This window comes from Danio rerio, chromosome 14 (genome assembly GCF_052040795.2).
Source record: "Danio rerio strain M-AB ecotype USA chromosome 14, GRCz13ab, whole genome shotgun sequence".
Taxonomy (NCBI): domain Eukaryota; kingdom Metazoa; phylum Chordata; class Actinopteri; order Cypriniformes; family Danionidae; genus Danio; species Danio rerio.
This window is the reverse complement of record NC_141034.1, coordinates 29,542,772-29,562,970: the sequence shown is the minus strand read 5'-3', so window position 1 is coordinate 29,562,970 and position 20,199 is coordinate 29,542,772. Positions and strand designations below refer to the sequence as shown.

The 20,199-nt window shown below is 33.9% G+C and overlaps 2 protein-coding genes across 10 annotated transcripts in view; one reads left to right on the top strand and one right to left on the bottom strand.

Moving 5' to 3' along the window:
- The window catches only part of shtn3 (shootin 3), a 50,142-nt gene extending 44,911 nt beyond the window's left edge, over positions 1-5,231 (bottom strand). For 2 of the 8 annotated variants that reach the window (XM_087281492.1, XM_087281493.1), the window contains exons 1-2: positions 4,715-5,231; positions 3,270-3,379 (exon numbers count right to left, since the gene is read on the bottom strand). In XM_087281492.1, the coding sequence (XP_087137618.1) occupies positions 3,270-3,379; positions 4,715-4,794 (190 nt within the window). In that variant the 5' untranslated portion in view covers positions 4,795-5,231. Of the gene's footprint in view, positions 1-3,269; positions 3,403-4,636 lie in introns of all 8 variants that reach the window. The other 6 variants (XM_087281491.1, XM_087281499.1, XM_087281494.1 and 3 more) reach the window with 6 other exon arrangements.
- Positions 5,232-5,355: 124 nt separating this feature from the next.
- slc26a2 (solute carrier family 26 member 2) lies at positions 5,356-18,654 on the top strand. 2 transcript variants are annotated; one of them, XM_087281510.1, is made up of 5 exons: positions 5,356-5,468; positions 12,439-12,538; positions 12,877-13,479; positions 13,576-14,315; positions 16,290-18,654. In XM_087281510.1, exons 3-5 carry the CDS (start codon positions 12,895-12,897, stop codon positions 17,062-17,064), a joined length of 2,100 nt encoding a protein of 699 aa, XP_087137636.1. In that variant the 5' UTR covers positions 5,356-5,468; positions 12,439-12,538; positions 12,877-12,894; the 3' UTR covers positions 17,065-18,654. The 2 variants fall into 2 exon arrangements, with proteins under 2 accessions (XP_087137636.1, XP_087137635.1); XM_087281509.1 differs by lacking the exon at positions 12,439-12,538.
- Positions 18,655-20,199: the final 1,545 nt, after the last annotated feature.

The window sequence follows — 20,199 nt, the reverse complement described above, 5'->3', positions numbered from 1 at the left end:
CATGTGCTGGATAAGTTGGTGGTTCATTCTGCTGTGGCGACCTCGGATTAAGAAAGGGACAAAGCTGAAAAAAAGATACTGAATTGATGAATGAAAAATATAATATAATATAATATAATATAATATAATATAATATAATATAATATAATATAATACAATATAATATAATATAATATAATATAATATAATATAATATAATATAATATAATATAATATAATATAGTTTAATATAATATAATATAATATAATATAATATAATATAGTTTAATATAATATAATATAATATAATATAATATAATATAGTTTAATATAATATAATATAATATAATATAATATAATATAATATAATATAATATAGTTTAATATAATATAATATAATATAATATAATATAATATAGTTTAATATAATATAATATAATATAATATAATATAATATAATATAATATAATATAATATAATATAATATAATATAATATAATACAATATAATATAATATAGTTTAATATAATATAATATAATATAGTTTAATATAATATAATATAATATAATATAATATAATATAATATAATATAATATAATATAATATAATATAATATAATATAATATAATATAATATAATATAATATAAATCATTTACCAGCGACATTGTCTGAATGGCAAAAGTCTAAACAGATTCATTCAGTTCATTTGCCCAGTACAACTACTCCATAACAGACACATACAGTACATTACCTTCTTCTAAGGACCACAGGAGAGTTTGTTTGGAAAACTTTTGTTCTAAGGCTAATTAAAATGAGTTTGGTGAATAAAAACAGAACAAGCTGTGTGATAATTGAGCATAACAACTGCACACATCTAATTTTAACAAGTGATTTGCTTTAACAAACATTATTATGTACAGTGAACAGAGCCTTTCAGCTTTACTGTTTTGGGATTTCCTTTAGTTGTAACATGACGTGGCCTGTTTTTGCTAAAGACTTCACGTGGTGTTACCTTCATGACATAGACTTTATGTTTATTTTGAATGTTGCAATAATATCTATTGAAGGGCTATTGTTTGTACTCCACACTCCTAGCTTTAACATGTTTGTCATTGGAGAGTCTGCTGTGTGTACTGTATGTCAACAGCAGCTATTTGGCAACACCACAGCTTGTATGGTTTATGGACAGGGGTATATTCCTATAGTTCCTGTAGCACAGTAGTAGTTCCTGTAACTGGCAGTCAGGCTGTTAAAAATGCCAAGGTCATTGGTTCAGTGCCAAGTGTCATTGTCTTTATGTATTTATGTATGTAGTTATGTATGAATGCATGATAGTGTAAGTTACTGATAAACGTGTCTGCTATATGTGCTCATAAATGACTGAAGGGATGTTTTAACCCTGAATCTCAAAGTTTTAAATGAAGCTTTATTCTTCAGCAGATACCATGACATGGTTGATCATGTTGCAGTTTTGCAGTTCTTTTCAATAGTACCATTCATAATGTCAAAGCAATCACTGTCTCTCAGCCTAACCAGTGGATAAAATTAGAAAGCATGCAGCGTTTCTTCTGACTGGTTATATTTTGCAGTTGGTTATTGCCAAGCAAAAATTTGCCTGAATCACAAAATTGATGGTTTCTAGATTGGATTAGTTACATGTGCATAAAAGTAAAAAATTATTTAAATGTATAAAAACTTTGGTCTGACTTAATTTAAGTAAATTTAACTAAATACTAACTCACCAAGTACTGGTTTCCAGTGTGAAGTAAAAGCTATTTTATTACATCACATCTTAGTAACCCTGTAAAGATCATATGATGCATGAGAAGAGACTTTTTTTCTATAATTTTGAAGTCCACCACATGCTACTGAATCACTCCGATTTAACTGATATGGTTCATGACTTTTTTTCTTTATATGTATTATTTGTGAACATTTGGAATAATCTAAAATGACTGACACTATGAATCATAAATAAATATATATTTAAATAAATATGTGCAGATTAGATCATAGGTCAACCACAGGAAAAAAAAAACTATTTAATACATAAGCTTAATACATAAGACGAAAATAGAAGATTCTTATTAGAGGGTTAGACCATTCAGTTACTTTCACATTTGCCTTAATTATAAAAAAAGTGTTGTAACACAATATTAATGTAATGTAATGTGTATTTATATAGTGCATTTATCATGTAAGTGCTTCGCAATCATAAGGGGGGTTAGGGGTTCTCCACACCACCACCAGTGTGCAGTATCCTCTTGGATGATGCGACCTCAGCCACAGGGCAACGGCTCCAGTGCACTCACCACACACCAGCTATTGGTAAAGTGGAGAGACAGTGATAGTACAAATTCTGTGTATGGAGATAATTGGGAGGCCATGATGGGTCAGGGCCGATAGAGGGAATTTAGCCAGGACACAGAGGTTACAGCACTACTCTTTACGATAACTGCCATGGGATTTTTAATGACCACAAAAAGTCAAGACTTTGCTTTAACGTTCCATCCGAAAAATGGCACTCACTGACAGTACAGTGTCCCCTTCACTTTACTGGGATATTAGGACTTACACAGACCACAGATTGAGAGCCTCCTGCTAGCCTCACTAACACCACTTCTAACAGCAACCTAGTTTTCGTATGTGGTCTCCCATTTAGAAGCGTAACTGTGAGTAACTGATCTTGGTATGCGGGTGATATGGCTGTGGCATATCATATGGGAGCATCTTGCTGCAGATTTGTCAGCCGCACATTGATGTGAATCTCCCACTACACCACATCTCTTCTGGTAACTATGAAGCCAGTTGGGTATAGTTAAGTCAACTTCATGTTAAAAAAAACAAGTTAATAATTAGATAATCTGAGGTTTGTGAAGTTGTGCATTAGCCTGCTGGATGTCATAAAGGGCTGGACATGGTCAGTACTCAGGTTGGCTGTAATATTTAAACGATGCACAGTTTGTGCTAATATGCCCAACCTGTGTCAAAACAATCTCTCTCATAGAATTACAGTACCAGTAGGCTGAACCATTTAAACAGGATGGCTTGCATTATACAGTATGGTAAATTATGACCTACCATCCAGAATTAGCAGCACAGAGGCCAAGACTTATCATTTCAGGAATTTGTTTCCAATCTTGTATAGTCTAATCTTGGTGAGCCTGTGTGAATTGTAATAATAGTTTGCAATTCTGTTTTCATCTTTTTCAAGGCTTGATATGCATTCAGATGCTCTTCTGTAGTCCTCAGTTGTACAGTAAGTGGTTATTTCAGTCAGTGTGTTACCTTTCAGCTGAACCAGTGCAAACATTTTCCACTGACATGAACATAGCACAGAACTGCAGCTCATTGGGACTTCCCCAGTATGATGCTTGATCTGATCTTGATGAACCTCACTGTAAAAAAAATGAACACATCACTGTAAAAAACAACGAGGGTTAATGAAGTACATTTTAGAATAAAACATGTTTTTTTTTCTTCAGCTATATGCATAACAGCTTGTGACAGAGTACAGAATATAAAAAGTAGAGAATAATAGCTAAGGTTAAAAACACAACTATATGTTATTTGAAATGTATATTATGTGTATGTAGCATGTAAAGCAAAGCTGAGGTATTTTGATGATGCTACATGTATAAAGTCTGTATTTAAAATTTTATTTTTATTTTATTCAAACATTTTGGTATAATGTAAGTACATTAGTCAGCAATAGGGCTGACTTACGTGACTTAGTGTTATGTGACTGACTTAGTGTTTTCAATAGTACATTCATGAATCAGAGCACGTATAACACCACTCTAGGGTATTTTATTGAATAAATTGTACATATTGAGTCTTTAATGTTTTTTATTGCACACATGAATACTTACTGTATGTAAAATTATGTCTTAGTAAAGAATGTCACAAGAATGTTGATGATTGAAAAGATTAAATAAACATGCACCATTTCAAAATCCCACCCTGGAACATTCATAAGCACACTGTGTTCTTTGTTTGTTCGCAGGGGAGTGTGGCTCAATTTACTCAAGCCTATGTAGAATTTGAAGGCTGTGTGGATTAAAACCTGTGGCCTCACAGCAGTAACACTTCCAGCATTTTTTATTTACCTTGCATATTTAAAAAATGCTTATCAGACTCTCAAACAACACATACAGCTAATGGAAAAATATATATATTTCTGTAGGTTAGCTCTATAAATACTGGAATAATCCAATAAAACAAATATGAACATTTTGCATACACCATATACCTAAAAATAAAGTAGCCACATCCAAAGAAACTAAGTTATCAAGTGGTCTTGTGTAGGCATGGGCTGGTATAAGATTTTGATTGTATGATAACTTTGGATCATGGTTTCACTGGATTACTGCTCTAAAATATATTCTTTTTTTTAAATGTCAGGGTAAAAAAAATAACTTTTTCCCCCTTTGAACACAGTATATTTTATTTTAAGAGACATTTAAAATATTTTGGAACAGTAAACATGTCAGGCTAAATAATTCAAATGAATCATTGACTTTTGCTGTCTTTGTAACAAAAACACAATTCATTACAATTTAAAACAGCATCTTTGGATAACTTTTTTTTCTTTTCTTTTTTTGCTGAAGATACTGTTGTCCTAAAAAACTAAAGAAATGTTTTATAAATCTTACACATACCTTAGGAGTGGTAGCCTAGAGCAGAAAATGTTGGCAATTTTAAAACATTGACCTTTCCAAACCGCAGTATACCTTGAAAATGGTCTTCTTATTACTCTTTCCTTTGGCTTATTCCCTTCTTGATCAGGGGTGCCCACTTTTATACTCGACATATGATTATGAATTTATAAATGCATTAACTCTAAGAAATGTCACGAAAATGTCAAATATATAGGCTTGTTCAAATATGAACCATTGTTTCATTAACAAACAATATACCTAATTGAACTACATTATGGTATATTATGGTTATACACAATAACCTTTAGATTACATGCACTTTCAGATGTTGGTTAAGTTTAGTACTATTCGACTACTATTCTGAAAGTTAACTGTTGCATGAAAGTTCTCCTCTAACGTTTGAGTCAATTGAGCAAGGTAAAATTTTACCTACTTGTGCCCAAATTGGTCTGCCTACTGCATAATAAGATATTCATAAGTCAAACTTTCACTGTAGTTGTTTTACCAGACAGACAGAAGGACCGTTTATAAACTCTTGACTCGGCAATTTAAGCAGTAGCTCTCAGTCAGAAGACTTTGCAAATTAACTGAGTAAGCATAGCTGTGCAAGTTTTGCTTCAAGCCAGGAATTAGCAGTCACGTGACGTGTGATAATAGGTTTCGTTGTCCACGTGATATCACAAACTTAGCGTGGCTTGATACGTCACGGAAGAGATCCTAAACTTCAAGTAACATACGCTCGAAGAGGTGTAACTCTTGGCTTATAAAATGTCCAAACGGATGACTATGTGTAAATGAAACGATCTCGTTGCGCAGCCGGACTGAGGTGAGTCTTCAACATTGAATCTGTGCAGCTTTTTTTCCTAAGCGGATAACTTGCACTGAGTCAGTTGTACACGTTGCAGTTTTGTTTTCAATAGTGCCATTCATGAAGTCAGAGCATAAAACAAACCAGGGTTTCATGACACTTCTAGCTTTTATTCTATCGTATCATTTAACGTTTGTCGATGATGCTTGTTAAAGTTTGAAGTTAGATGTACGTTATCAATTTCGAGATCACGAAGTTTCAGAACATATTATAGATTGTGGTGAGATGCTTGGTATCAATTGTTAATACTACATCAATTCTCTTAATGTGTATGTTAAAGTACGCTTGAAATTTCTTGTACTTTAATTTTCAATAATTGACTTTTAAATTAGTTGTCACACAACAAAGAAACTAGCTTATAAATATGCTTAAGGTTTGACAAAACAACAACAAAACGTTTGCTTTGATCATTTGTTACATAATCGGGATGTGATCATGGGTGTTTAAACTGTACACATTAGTATTATCAGTTCCCACAAACTGCGTATTGAAATGTTTTTAAATTAATTTTATACAAAATATGTCAACTGCCAAGTTTATTACAAGTTAGACACACTATTTATTTTACGCAACAACATGCTGTTCGTGTTGCCTCAGACTGAACCATGATATCATGTAAAATGACGAAAGTTGCCGCCCCGTCTGTCAATTGGATGTACTATCCAAAAGGCACATTAATCACTAAACAAAACACAATGACCTCTGTAACATGAATACTGTAGTCAATTGGTGTAAACGATTTTAAAGCTATAAAAAAATCACACAGTGTGTTTCCGTGATGTATTTAACTGTTCACACCAGGCCGAATATTATTAGGAGCAAAATATCTTAATGCCAATGGCTGCTTCGATTATTATCATAAAAGCAGAGGCAAATGCATATTGAAGCATACTCCATATGACAGCTATAGATTTTTCAAACCGAGACGCTTAACAGGTTCTGTTCTTATGTCTTGTCTGTGCTATTTTTTAAGCCAGAGTTTAGTGATAAATCTGTGCGTTTCTTTAATCTAGAGCTCAGAGTATTTTATGTGTTAATGTATTAAATGTGTAATAACCATGTTGTTTTGGATTGATTACTGTATTACCAGTTTTACTACAAATATTACAGTTAAACTGTGGTTAGTGTAGCAAAGCCATGGTGTAGTTTAACCACAACAAATGTCAATAATTAGGTTTTAATAGTAGTAAAACCTTGATTTGTTTTGTGGTGTGTATTCTGAAAACTTAACTACCATGGAATGATTTATGGAGACACTAAATTGCTAGTCATGAGTTGGCCCACACGGAATCTGCGCGCAAAGAAAGCCACTGGTTTCCACAGATTTACTTACTTTATTTATTATTTACTTTTTTGTACAAATTTTGTATTTCTTCAGTTTTTAAATACATTTCAATGATGTAATTGACTGATATGAAAATTTTGCTTTGATTTATTTACAATACAGTTTGTAAAGTAATATTATCTGACTTTTAGTAGATATATCATATGAGAGACCTTATATGAGAGATATTATATGAGAGACTTTGTTTACCAAAAAAGTGGATCTTCTTTGATTTGCGGTGTAAACATTAAATAAAAGTTATTATGGTATTACTTTTTATTTCTTATATCTCCCATAATCATTCTCCATAAATATGTAGATTTGTTACAAATTTCTGCTCAGAAATAGCAAAAAATATATTATAATATAATCTATAATAATAGATTATTGCTGTTAATAATTAAGATGGCATCTAATAATCTGATTTTGGATGATCTGTTTTAGTCCATATATTAATATAATTGTATACTATGCTTTTAAACACGGGTTGAGTGCTGTTAAATCAAACCATGAGTCGGCAATGCTGTTTACAAATGAACTGTTTTAGGAATATGAGAAACACTTGCAATAGCCTAACAATACTTTTGGAAAATGCACCCTTTTAACTTTTGTGTGCCTTTAGTACAACAAGTTTTTTCTCTGTGGTGAAATCTACCCAAAAAACTGGATTTGTGCTTCTTATCAATATTTCCATGCCCCAGAGCCACTGCTATGTAATGTCAACTGGTGGCATTTATTGCTTTATCTTAAATTTGCCTCCTCTAAATACTATTTTAATAAATGCAAAAAACTACAAAAAACATTCTATTTTGATGTAATTGGAGATATCAATTTATACTGCTAGAGAATAAATTTAGATGCACTAACAACTGCAAATATCCTATGAAATAGTCAGGTACTGTTGAATTTGAATTGCATGTTGATTATTACCACGGTCACCAATGAGGGTGGTCTGGCATAAAAAAAATAGAGCTTTGGCTGGGAGAGGCAGACTCTTAAGACTTGTAGTGTGTGTGTGTGTGTGTGTGTGTGTGTGTGTGTGTGTGTGTGTGTGTGTGTGTGTGTGTGTGTGTGTGTGTGTGTGTGTGTGTGTTGTGCGTGTGTGTGTGCGCGCGCTCTGGCACTTTCAACTAATCAGTTCATCAGTGAATGCCTAGAAATCAGTAGAGAATCTGAGAATTTAAGAAAAAATGATCATAATGGCACATCACCCGTAAATGCATAAGTGTTTAGAATCATTCAGGATCACTTTGAGATATTTAACAAAATACCTTACTCCATCCTGCTTTTCAAAGGTGCTGACTAAACACAAGTTTGCATTGAATAGTTTTTGTGAAGTGCCTCAAGGTGCCTCAGAAGTTTGCATTCTTGTTCATTTTCACTTGGCTAGTTTAGTCACATTGTCAGAAGAGAAGAAATGTTTGTCAAGCATGACTCTTTGGTCACCTCTGCCACCCTCTCAGTGTGGAGATGCGTATCTCTGTTGGTGGAGAGATGTAATTTGAACTGCTGAGCAAGGCTGATTATAGTGCTGGAGGGAGGCATCATCATATTTACCAGACGGCTGTTGGTTACACTCCATGTTTATCTGGATTTCTTATGTTTTTCCCTGGTTTGAGAACATCTACAATACATCAACTCATCTGCAAATACTGATTGTCTACATTCTACTTTGAAGTACTTTGATGGAATCATTGTAGAATGAACATGATCCTGCTACTTTCGACACATTGATTGAGGGTGCAGTATATGTATATTTAGAAAAAGGGATAATAGACCCTTGGGTGCTCCGGTTTCCCCCACTGTCCAAGGACATGTGCTATAGGTGAATTGAATAAATTATATTGGCCGTTGTGTATGTGTGTGAATGCAAGAGTCTATGGTTGTTTCCCAATGTTGGGTTGCTGCTGGAAGGGCATTCACTGCGTAAAACGTATGCTGGATAAGTTGGAGGTTTATTTCGCTGTGGTGACCCCTGATGAATAAGCCAAAAAGAAAACGAATGAATGAATGTTTGAATAATAGACCCCATTCACAACCTCAATTCACGTCCTCTAGTGGCAAAGCAGTGCATTTTTAATTTGAATAAATGGGAGAAATCTCTGGAGATTTACAACTGGAAAATATTAACATTGCGCATTGTGATTAAAGTCTTTTATAGTATTGGGCATGTGTCCAAATGTTTCTCTTTCAATATTAAACTGCTTTCTGAGTTTAAAAATAATGAAGTTATTAAGAATATGAGTAAGGTATTCCTTATCAAGAAAATAATATGTTTGCAACCTTTTCACTTATTAATTCAGTTTATTTTTTCAATAATGGACTTATTTGTACTTTGATGCTGCTATGGGTATAAATGTATCTGTTATGTATAGTATGTTCCAGCATGAGTAAAATTCTTTATTAAATTTTATTAAATTATCTGGTAAGTATTTCATCTATAAATGCAATCAGTTCCATAATTTATTATTTTTTGATCCATAAATGTTTTTTTATTTTTTTTATTTTATTTTTTTAACCTTTAGGCATGCAGTGTCCTGCCACTACTTACTGGGTGGTTTTAAATTAATATCTGCATACCTTTTACCCTAATTAATAGTAAGTTATAAATAATTTCATAATCTAATAATGCTGCACTTTAATCATATAATTAAATACAATGAAGTCTTCTTTTTGTTAGAAAACAGCCATAGTGACCATCTAACCATATCTGTAGTAAATACAACTGACTGGATGAATTGGGTGAACAAAGCGGACGGTAATAGAGATTTAGTGCAACCCTCAAACAATTCCATCATTTATCAATGTCACTTGTTCAAGGCCAGTTTGAGTTTCTTTCTTCTGTTGAAAGAAATAATATTTTTAAAAAATATCTGGCACCCATCAACTTCCATATTCGAAAAAATGGGTGGCAGTTATTCTTCAACATATCTTCTTTTATGTTTCAACAGAAGAAAGAAACTCATAATGGTGTAAAAACACATGGTAGAAAATAAATTATGAGGTAATTTTCATTTTTGGGTAAACTATCCCCTTATTTAAAGCTCCAAACATAATTGAAAAAATATTTTACATCGCATTTACATTACAAAAGAACTGTCTATTAACTTAAACTTTGTATTTTTTTGTTTTAACCATTGATTTAGCCTCAGATGTGTTCCATACGGGTGATTTTAGACTTATTTTTTGACACAGAGGCATGTCAAATGCCATCTCTTCCCTTCTTCAGTGTATACCTTCCACAGTATTTGGAAATAGTTCAGCTAGTTAATTTGCTCAGTTTATGATGTCATTTATGTACCGCAACAGTAGTTCACAATTCACTTAATCTGCCTTTTTACTGCTCTCTATAATCATAAATGCTTTATGGTCTCACATGTTACTTTTAAGTGATGGCTACATGAACCAAATCACAGACAAATGAAGTTAGAAGTTGCAACACCATCTGATAAGAAAAAAACAAGCATAGGACCTCAACAGACTTTGAATCCTTTTGTTGGCAAAGTTGCAAGGCTGCACCAGATGCTTCTTGCAGTTTTGTTTCTTTGCTCATAATGAGAATAAATATTTGCCATCTGTTTTCTTTAATGATTTATATGGAGACATTCTAGTTTATTACATTTTTAAGTTGTAGGGTTAAGGTGTTAGATTCATGTTACAATATTTCAGTAATAAAGAATCCTAATATTGGAGCAATTTTTTTCTGGTCTCTTTCTTTAGCAAGGAGTAATTTTACTCATTTTAACAAATGTTGTGTCTTGTTGATATAAGGCATAATGGATTTTTCTTGGATTTTGTAAACATGGACTAAGAGTTTGCCACTGTAACACTAAATTCACTGACAAAGTAAGCATGGAAATTGTCTTTATCATATTTACCTTCAGCTGTTAATATGAAAATGAGATAGGCATGGTCAGTTGGTATAAATGCCTATTTTATATCTCACTCAAACCATTTGAGGAAACTAATTGCAACAAACCATTTAAGTTCAAAAACTAATCCTAATGAGTACTTTGAACTTAATCCATTTGAGTAAATAAAGCAATTTGAGCACAGTAAAACCCAATAATTGAAGAAATATATGAGTACTGTAAAACCCAATAAGTTAAGGCAACTCAAACTATTTGAGAAAACCGATTGCAACAAACCATTTGAGTCAAACAAATCTATACGGGCAGCAACTAACGATTATTTTAATAATTAGTTCATTTGTCGATTATTTTTTCGATTAATCAATAAATCTAATTAAAAAAAAAAAAAAAGCCTTCATTTCCAACCCTTTATTCAAAAAAGCTCATCACTGAGCTGTTTTAATAATAATAAAAATAATAATAATAAAAATAATAATAATAATAATAATAAAACTGTCTTGTTTTCTGCAAAAAACATCTCAAAATTAAAACAAACTAAATTGTTTGCGAATTGGGTAAGAAAAATAATCTTAATGAGATATAATCAAACGGAAGTTTGAAGCATCACTTCATTTTCTCATGCAATTTTTCTTGTCTGTTCTTGTTTTTTAAGATTTTTTTTAGATATTTGAACTGGAAACGAGACGAAATGACTAAGTAAGAAGTTTTTTTGCAGTGTAGCTGTACATGACAACAGATTGAAAAATTAATGATCCAAAGAAGGCGAGTGAAAAAAAATAGTCTTTAGTCTTGCAATAAAAAGTAATTCTACCACTGCTGCTTTACTTCTCTTATTAACCCTTTCACTGGTGAGTTTAATATATTCTCTCTGGCCCTGGGAGTGAGTTTTGTTAGGCGGTCATTATTTTAGAAAATTCGCCCTAATTGTTTTAGTGGCGACGCGTCATGTTTGTCAAGTGACACACCTTGGCCACAACAATAGCGCTGTATTACAGATAAATCCATTTTATTTGTTTTTTTTTTTTCAGTTTTAATTTAACGTATTTACACGCTTGCATCGCCATGTTTACTTGCGGCCGCGCATTTGCCTCATTCATAAAAAGCAGAACACAGGATTCAGCCCGTAAATCCACCAGTTACTCCCCAAATACAATACAAGTGGTAAACTTAGAGAAAAATAGATGCAACTTTATAATTACTTTCACTATGTGTAAAGTGTATATCAAAAATATTTTAATGGATTGTTAGAGTTTGTGCGTTTTACAAACTCTAAATGTATTGTTTTACTAGTACTTTTGTGTGTTTACATGTCTAAATTATAAATTAAGCATTAGGTGGTTAAAATAATTGTGATATGACACGTATTTCTCAGCGGGGTTAAATTGGTTTTGTTTTCGAAAGAAAAAAAAACGAAAGAAGCACTTTTCTGACGGTCCTTTACTGAGAGCTCTGTTCAGTGCGAGCTCTCTCGGCTAAACGCATATTGCGAGGGCTTAAATGAAGTGCTCGTAGAATTAAGTGGAAAAAAAAGACACCTGTGAAACATAACCAGCTGTATCTTTTCATAGGAAACACAGTTTAGACCCTTTTAGAGTAAAAGGTTTTTGAGTTATTGTCGCCTATCGCTGAATGTCTCAGGAATATCGAAAACAAAACCAACTTAACCCCGCTGTCTTTCTCTGGCTCAGTGCCAGACACCACGCCAAAGCGCAGTTTTTTTTTTTTTTTTCAGTTGCCGCTCTAAACGAGCTAACGCTAACTTGTCATGCTGGATAATGAACAAAACATCAGCACCAAGGACTTTAAGGTCCTCACTTCAAAACGGAACAAAAGTAGGATTAACTTTCAGTAAATTTCATGCCAATGTTGTTCAGTAGTTGAAAGAATGTAATGTAATGTAATAATAAATAGATTTCATGCCAATATTGTGTTTAGTAGTTGAAAGAACTAGTCATATACATTGTTTTGTTTTTTAAATAATAATTCTTATGATGTACACTATAAAAAGTAGATAAGATAAGATTGGAACGTCATGGGAATGAGGGTGTCGTGATGATTGTAATTAGGATTTCCAAAAACCTAGCTATGCTGTTTTCTCTATCCATTTATTTAGTTCAGACTGCTTTTATTTTCAACCAACTTTATCATTGTTGTTTTTTTTTTATTTCAGTGAGAGTTTCTGGACATTATGCCAACTGAAGGGAGTTGTAACAATCTTTCAGCAGAGGAAGATGCTAAAAGAGAACCAAATCTTCCCTTCCGTTTAGAAGAGTGCGTAAAAGAGAAAGTATCATGGAAGGAAGCGTTAAGAAAAAAGGTCAAAAAATGTTCCTGCAGTACTGCTCGAGTCAAATCCCAGATCATGAAGTCATTCCCAATAGTGAAATGGCTACCACGATATCGCTTCAAAGACTGGATCATTGGAGATGCCATGTCAGGCCTTATTGTTGGCATTCTGTTGGTTCCCCAGTCCATTGCTTATTCTCTACTTGCAGGACAAGACCCTATTTATGGGCTCTATACATCTTTCTTTGCAAACATTATCTACGCATTGCTGGGAACCTCCAGACACATCTCTGTTGGGATGTTTGGGGTATTGTGTCTGCTGGTTGGGCAAGTAGTGGACAGGGAACTAACTTTGGCAGGATACTCGTCAGACATCAATCAGACCACCCTGGGAAATGTGGACAATAGCACTGGTCCAATTTGTGATAGAAGCTGCTATGCAATCATGGTGGGAGCAACACTAACTTTCACAGCAGGGATCTACCAGGTAGGTACCTTTCAAAGTTACTCTTCTTTGCCCATATTTTTTAAAAAATATCTAAAAGCATTAAACTCTGCTTTTTGCTTTTTGATTTGGTTGCAGGTGTTGATGGGTCTGCTTCAGATTGGCTTTGTCTCAGTATTCCTCTCTGACTCCCTGTTGAGTGGTTTCGCAACTGGTGCCTCTCTAACCATCCTCACATCCCAGATAAAGTACTTTCTAGGGCTTCACCTCCCTCGTGTCCAAGGCTGGGGTTCACTCATAAAAACTTGGATCAGTCTATTTAAGAATCTGGGTCATACCAACCTGTGTGACCTCATAACCAGCTTGATCTGCTTGCTTGTACTTGTTCCTGCCAAAGAACTCAATGATCGCTTCAAGGCCAAGCTCAAGGCCCCAATTCCCTTTGAACTCTTTGTGGTCATCGCTGCTACTCTAGCTTCCCACTTTGGGCACTTCAAGGACACTTATGGCTCAGATGTAGCTGGCACCATTCCAACTGGCTTTATGGCACCACAGTCTCCAAACCTTTCTTTGGTTCCAAATATTGCTATTGACGCATTATCGATTGCCATTGTTGGTTTTGCTATTACAGTGTCTCTATCTGAGATGTTTGCCAAGAAGCATGGATATATTGTAAACGCAAATCAAGAGCTGAATGCCATTGGGAACTGTAATATCATTTCTTCCTACTTTCATTGTTTCACGGTCAGTGCTGCCTTGACAAAGACTCTTGTGAAGGAGTCAACTGGATGCCATACTCAGATTTCTGGATTGGTGACTGCTCTAGTGCTGCTGCTCGTCATGCTTGTTATCGCACCTGCCTTCTATTCATTGCAAAAGTATGTATGAGATGAGTTTCATTTGCATTAATTTGATACCAAATAAGGAGTCAATGTTAAAGCATCATGACTAGGGCCAGACAGAATCTACAGACATTTTTGGTTATTTCTGTGCAGAATTTGTTTAAAAAAACAGTGGATTTATGCAGAATAATTTTATTGTATTAAAATTATTATTGTAACTAAACTTAATATATGAAATATAAATACCTTTTTAACTTTTATTTAATGTTTACAAAGCGAATCCAAATAGATCCACTTATTTTGTAAACAAAGCAAGTCTCTCATATAATACATCTACTAAAAGACAGAAAATATTACTATAGAAACTGTATTGTAAACAAATCATATGAACATTTGCATATTAGTCAATCATATTACTGAATTTAATAAAAAAACTGAATAGAAATAAATTTACTCAGGTGAATAAATAGACTTATTGATGGGCTAAAAAAATCTGTGGATTCCTGCACATGCAGATTCCTTGTGGGCCTAATCATGCCTTTATTTACTGTAATGCATTACATTAAAATGTTGAAGTTCAGTGTCATTAGTTTGTCAGTAGTCTGGCTTCCACTTGCAGTATTTTCTAAATGTCGATTAAAAAACTATTGAAATGACCATTTTCAATGGCTTGTTTCCACTGAGCAGTAAAATTCAGTACAGCACAGTATGATTCTGTATGGGTCATCCTAATCAGGCTTCCACTGCCAACAGGTAGGCCTAGTGTATGCTCTAAGAAGAAAGCCCCACAGGCCTGCTGTAGTTGCTAATGAACAGATAGTGATTGCTCTTAAGAGATAACTACTTACTAGGAGCATGTCTATGGTGCCGATTTGGATTAGTCAACATGTAAAGAACATGTAAACTCCTCACAGAAATGTCAGCTGGCTTTGTAAGGAGTAGAACCAGTGATGTTTTTGCTGTGAGGCAACAGTGCTAACCACTGGGCCACCGTGCCACCTATCTAGGAATGGAGGAGGAGTAAGTGTGGAAGGGGGGGATTCTTCAAAACGAATATGGCTGTTATATGGAACTTAGGGTATTTATAGTGGCTTAGAATCATCTGATTGATGAAACAGAAATTGGATAATGTGGGAACGGCTGCAAGCAATTATAAGCATGTGATTCTCTTGAAATTAGTTTATAAATCAACTTCACAAAGTGAAAAAAGTGGCACCGCTCACACATTCCATGTTTCGGCCCTGTAAACAACAGTAGAGGCCATAAGGCACATTCTGTTCTTACTGATTGGAATGTTTGCCACAAGAAGACATCAGGCTTTGTTTAAGGATGGTTTATATCTGCACATTAAGCAACCAGGAAACAGATATGTGCGCACATCTAGGATTCTCAAAGGCAGGTGCTCGGTCAAAAACAAACACCGTAGCAAAAGATTAAAAGAAAATCGGCACACTGTCACTTTAGCTCTCAAAAAATTTTATTGTCACAACGTTTTGACCTACATGGTCTTCATCAAAGGTTGAAACCTTGTGACATTTAAGTTTTTTGAGAGCTAAACTATCAGTGTGCCGATCCTAAAGTATGATTTGTTATTTTGGTACTTTAAGTGTAAACTGGGGTAAATGTCTACTGTGCTGCACTGTATGTATCTGTACCACTCTGTGGAAACAAATCGTTAAAACATTTGAACTATTTCTGATGAGTCATTCCCAAAACCATGATGACATATTTTATGTTGACTGGTTGGCATATATTACATCTACCACATTTAAAAATTTTTTTAAGGAAAAAGATGTAGGCATATTATGCAAACGTTAATGTGCATAAAAACTTCCACTGGGTGTATTTAGAATTTGAAGTATATTGGAATTGAAATTTACCCAAATTTTTGAGACCTTCACATCTTGGGTGTTCTTAAAATTACAAGTTTTTACTCCCTGTCCTAGTTTTCGATCTAAAATGTCTGTTTCCGTTGTATTTCTCATAAATGTGTCCTCTTAATCTCTGCAGATGCGTTCTGGCTGTCATCATAGTGGTTAACCTCCGCGGGGCACTGCGCAAGTTTGGCGACATTCCCCAGATGTGGCGTGTCAACCGTGTGGACACTGTCATCTGGCTGCTGACCATGGCTACATCAGCTCTAGTGAACACTGAGCTAGGCCTGCTGGTTGGAGTTGTGGTTTCTGCCTTCTGTGTGTTAGGCAGAACCCAATTCGCTCAAGCTCTTCAGCTGGGCCAAGCAGGAGACCGTGAGCTCTTTGAGGACATTGCATCATACAATGGACTTCAGACCCAACCAGATGTGGCTGTTTTCCGATACGAGGCTCCCATCTACTACGCCAACCAAAGTCTGTTTAAAAAGTCGCTCTATCGCAATGTAGGCCTGGATCCACTTAAAGAGAAAGCAAAACAAAGGAAACTAGAGAAGCAGAGGAAACAGAAACATAGTAGAGAAGATCAGAAGCAAGAGATGGATGCGTCCACCAATGTAAATCTGCTTCAGCACAGCAGTTTTCACACATTGGTCATAGACTGCAGTTCAGTCCTCTTTCTGGATACTGCTGGAGTCAACGCTTTGAAAGAAGTATTTAAGGACTACAAGGAGCTGGGAGTCAATGTGCTTTTGGCACAATGCAACACCTCTGTCATTGATTCGTTGCGCAGGGGAGACTACTACGACCCTAATAAGGGGACCAAAGATATACAGTTTCACACTATTGGTGAGGCCATTTTATATGGCCAAAGCTTGAAGTCACAAAATGGCAACTGTGACACTTCTGTATGATGTGTTGATTTGATTGAAGATACAATACTTTTGCCAAGTAGATGGAGATTTATTTGCAAATAATTGCATAAAGTTAAGCCAAAAATGCACTGTTATCAGTGGTGCAAAGTTTAAAACCAGAAATTTTTTAATTATTAATAATATTCATATTATTTTTATTCATATTATTTTTATTCATATTATTTTTATTCATATTATCATTATTATTGTTATTATTATTATTATTATTATTATTATTATTATATAATTAAAATAATTATTATTAATAATATTATACTGGAAATTCTAATGGCTATTTAGAATATTTTTGTCCATACTGAAAAAAAAACACTTTAATACAGTAATTGTTCAATGTATCAAGTTATACGGGTTTGGAACTTAATCAGGGGTGTTCAAACTCGGCCCTGGAGGGCTGGTGTCCTGCAGATTTTAGCTCCAACCCTAATCAAACACACCTGAACAAGCTAATCAATGTCTTACTAGGTATAATTGAAACACCCAAGCAGGTGTGTTGAGGAAAGTTAGAGCTAAATCCTGCAGTGCACCGGACCTCCAGGAATGAGATTGGTGACCCCTGTTCTGGAAACATCCTGGCAGGTGGTTTAAAGCAAATTGGAGCTAAACTCAGCAGGACACCGGCCCTCCAGGAACGAGTTTGGACATCTCTAAACTACATGAACCAGATATTACTCTTGGAAGAATTATCCATTTAGGATTTCTTCAAATGTTTGTACAATCCTTTATTTATATCCTGTTACAACATATATTTGCTATTGTGTTGTATTCTAAGCGGTTTAAGTTTTGTTAACTATGTCTTATGACCTTTGTCCTTAAAATGAAGTATAATTATATCATTTACACGTCTAATGAGATGTTTAGTTCAAGTCAATTGGCTAAAAGCATAAAAGGGCTCATATTTTTATGCTAGATGAGTTCTAGTTTTTTTTTTATTTACTTTTAATCTCTTTCCACTCTAGTTAGTTGCTCATTCAGTTAGAAAGATTATATAATGTCATCTGTGACATTTACCCAGCTTTATGGGTACTTGTGCATGTTTAAATAACTATAAAGCTTGGATACACTGAGTGCTTGTTGTCTGGGTGAATGTGAGTTCAGCTCTTTTACCCAAGCACCTCATGTTTACCTCAATCACTGAAGCACGATGCCGATGTGCCTTGTCAATGTGACCAGAGCAACTTTTGAAAGTGCTTCTCTTCTTTAATTGCATTCCTAAAGGGGCCAGATAAAATGGTCAAGATTTTGCTTTACTTTTTTTTCTTCAGTGTAGAGTGTAAAAGAGAGCGTATGTAGGACATCTCAATGGCATGTCTGACCAGTTGAACAGGTCAGAATGAGCAAGAGATGCAGGCGGATGAATGTCAAGCTCAGGGAAATGACAATCTGTCCTTCTTCTGGGTACATTTGAAGAGAAACTACTCAAAAACAGAAGCTTTTGCCATTTTTATCACTGATAGAATACTATCACAAGCAAATACTGTTTTATCATTTATTTCTGTATGCTTATTTATGTAATAGTAAGCTTATGTAATGGCTATGTTAATCACTTTATTTATTAAAACATTTATAATGGTTTCTAGTTCATGATTTTAGGTTTTATCTTATTGTTATACCAAATACTGCAAAGACTTTGTTACATATTACCTTAAAATATTTGTTAACGTCTCTCAATATTTGGTAAGGTTAATTCAATCAGTTAGCAAATTAACATGAACTTTGTTAATTTTAACAGTTATTAACACATTAAAATCGAAAGAGGTGTTTTTATATGCTGGTGGTAGCAATGAAATCAAATACTGTCGATGAAATTGTCATTGTTTATAGTTAATGCATTAAATAATGGGTCCCTAATGCTGTTACCAAATATCTGCACTAAATATATTTTTGCAGCAATGCCATATAAGAACTTTTTCTGGGTTTCCCAAAGATTCTATCTATCTATCTATCTATCTATCTATCTATCTATCTATCTATCTATCTATCTATCTATCTATCTATCTATCTATCTATCTATCTATCTATCTATCTATCTAGAATATTATACATACATATATATATATATATATATATATATATATATATATATATTTAATATATATATATATAATTTTTTTTGAGAACTTTTTGTGCAATGAAAACTTCATGAATGTTAATGATACCGTATTGATACCAAAATTAATTGTTTCTACGACTGTACATCAAGATTCAGCTATTTCGATTTCTGTGCAACTACATATTGTATTTTGGGGATTATGGATATTGGTAGGAAACCTATATATTTCATGTAATGTGTTACTTTGTGTTCAGTCATTATAATTTGTCTTTTAATTAATAGAAAATAAACTGTGTTTACAGAAAGCTGTCTTTGTCTTCATGAGTTATTCATTATTGTAATTGGATTTTCTTTTATCTATTCTATTAGGTATATTAATAAACTGTTTAATTAATATTTCAATCCGTGTTCTTAGTCTTTTCAAAACTGAGTTCATATCAAATGAAAATTAAAGGATAAGTCCATACACAACGCGGATCTACCAGCAGGGGGCAGCATGGCTCTGCAGCAGATTCTGTCACTACAAATCTTGCCTTTAAAGCTAGAATTCATTCATAAAATTGTACTTATTTTTAATTCTGCATGATTTACTTCTGTAGAACACACACACACACACACACATATATATATATATATATATATATATATATATATATATATATATATATATATATATATATGTGTGTGTGTGTGTGTGTGTGTGTGTGTGTGTGTATTTTATCTTTTGTTGTTATATGCCAAAGAAAGTAAATCAAAATAACATCATGAACTATAAACGAACTAAAACTGAATATCATCCTGATCCATCCATCAGCACTTCGAAAGAATACCTTTCCAAATTTATTGCACTTTGCAGATGAAAATGCAGTAAAATCGCAGAGTTTTAAGTGTCTGCTGACAGGTGATTTTTTTATAGGAGACTCCGAGTTTTCTGGCGCAAGATCTGCACGGCAGCACATCTGCAGTTTATGATGCTTTCAGATTGTATGGCCAGTTTGTCTCCTGTCAAAAATGCTTTATTTTTGTCACATCTCGAAGGCAGCCAGAGAGAAAGGATGCGTCAA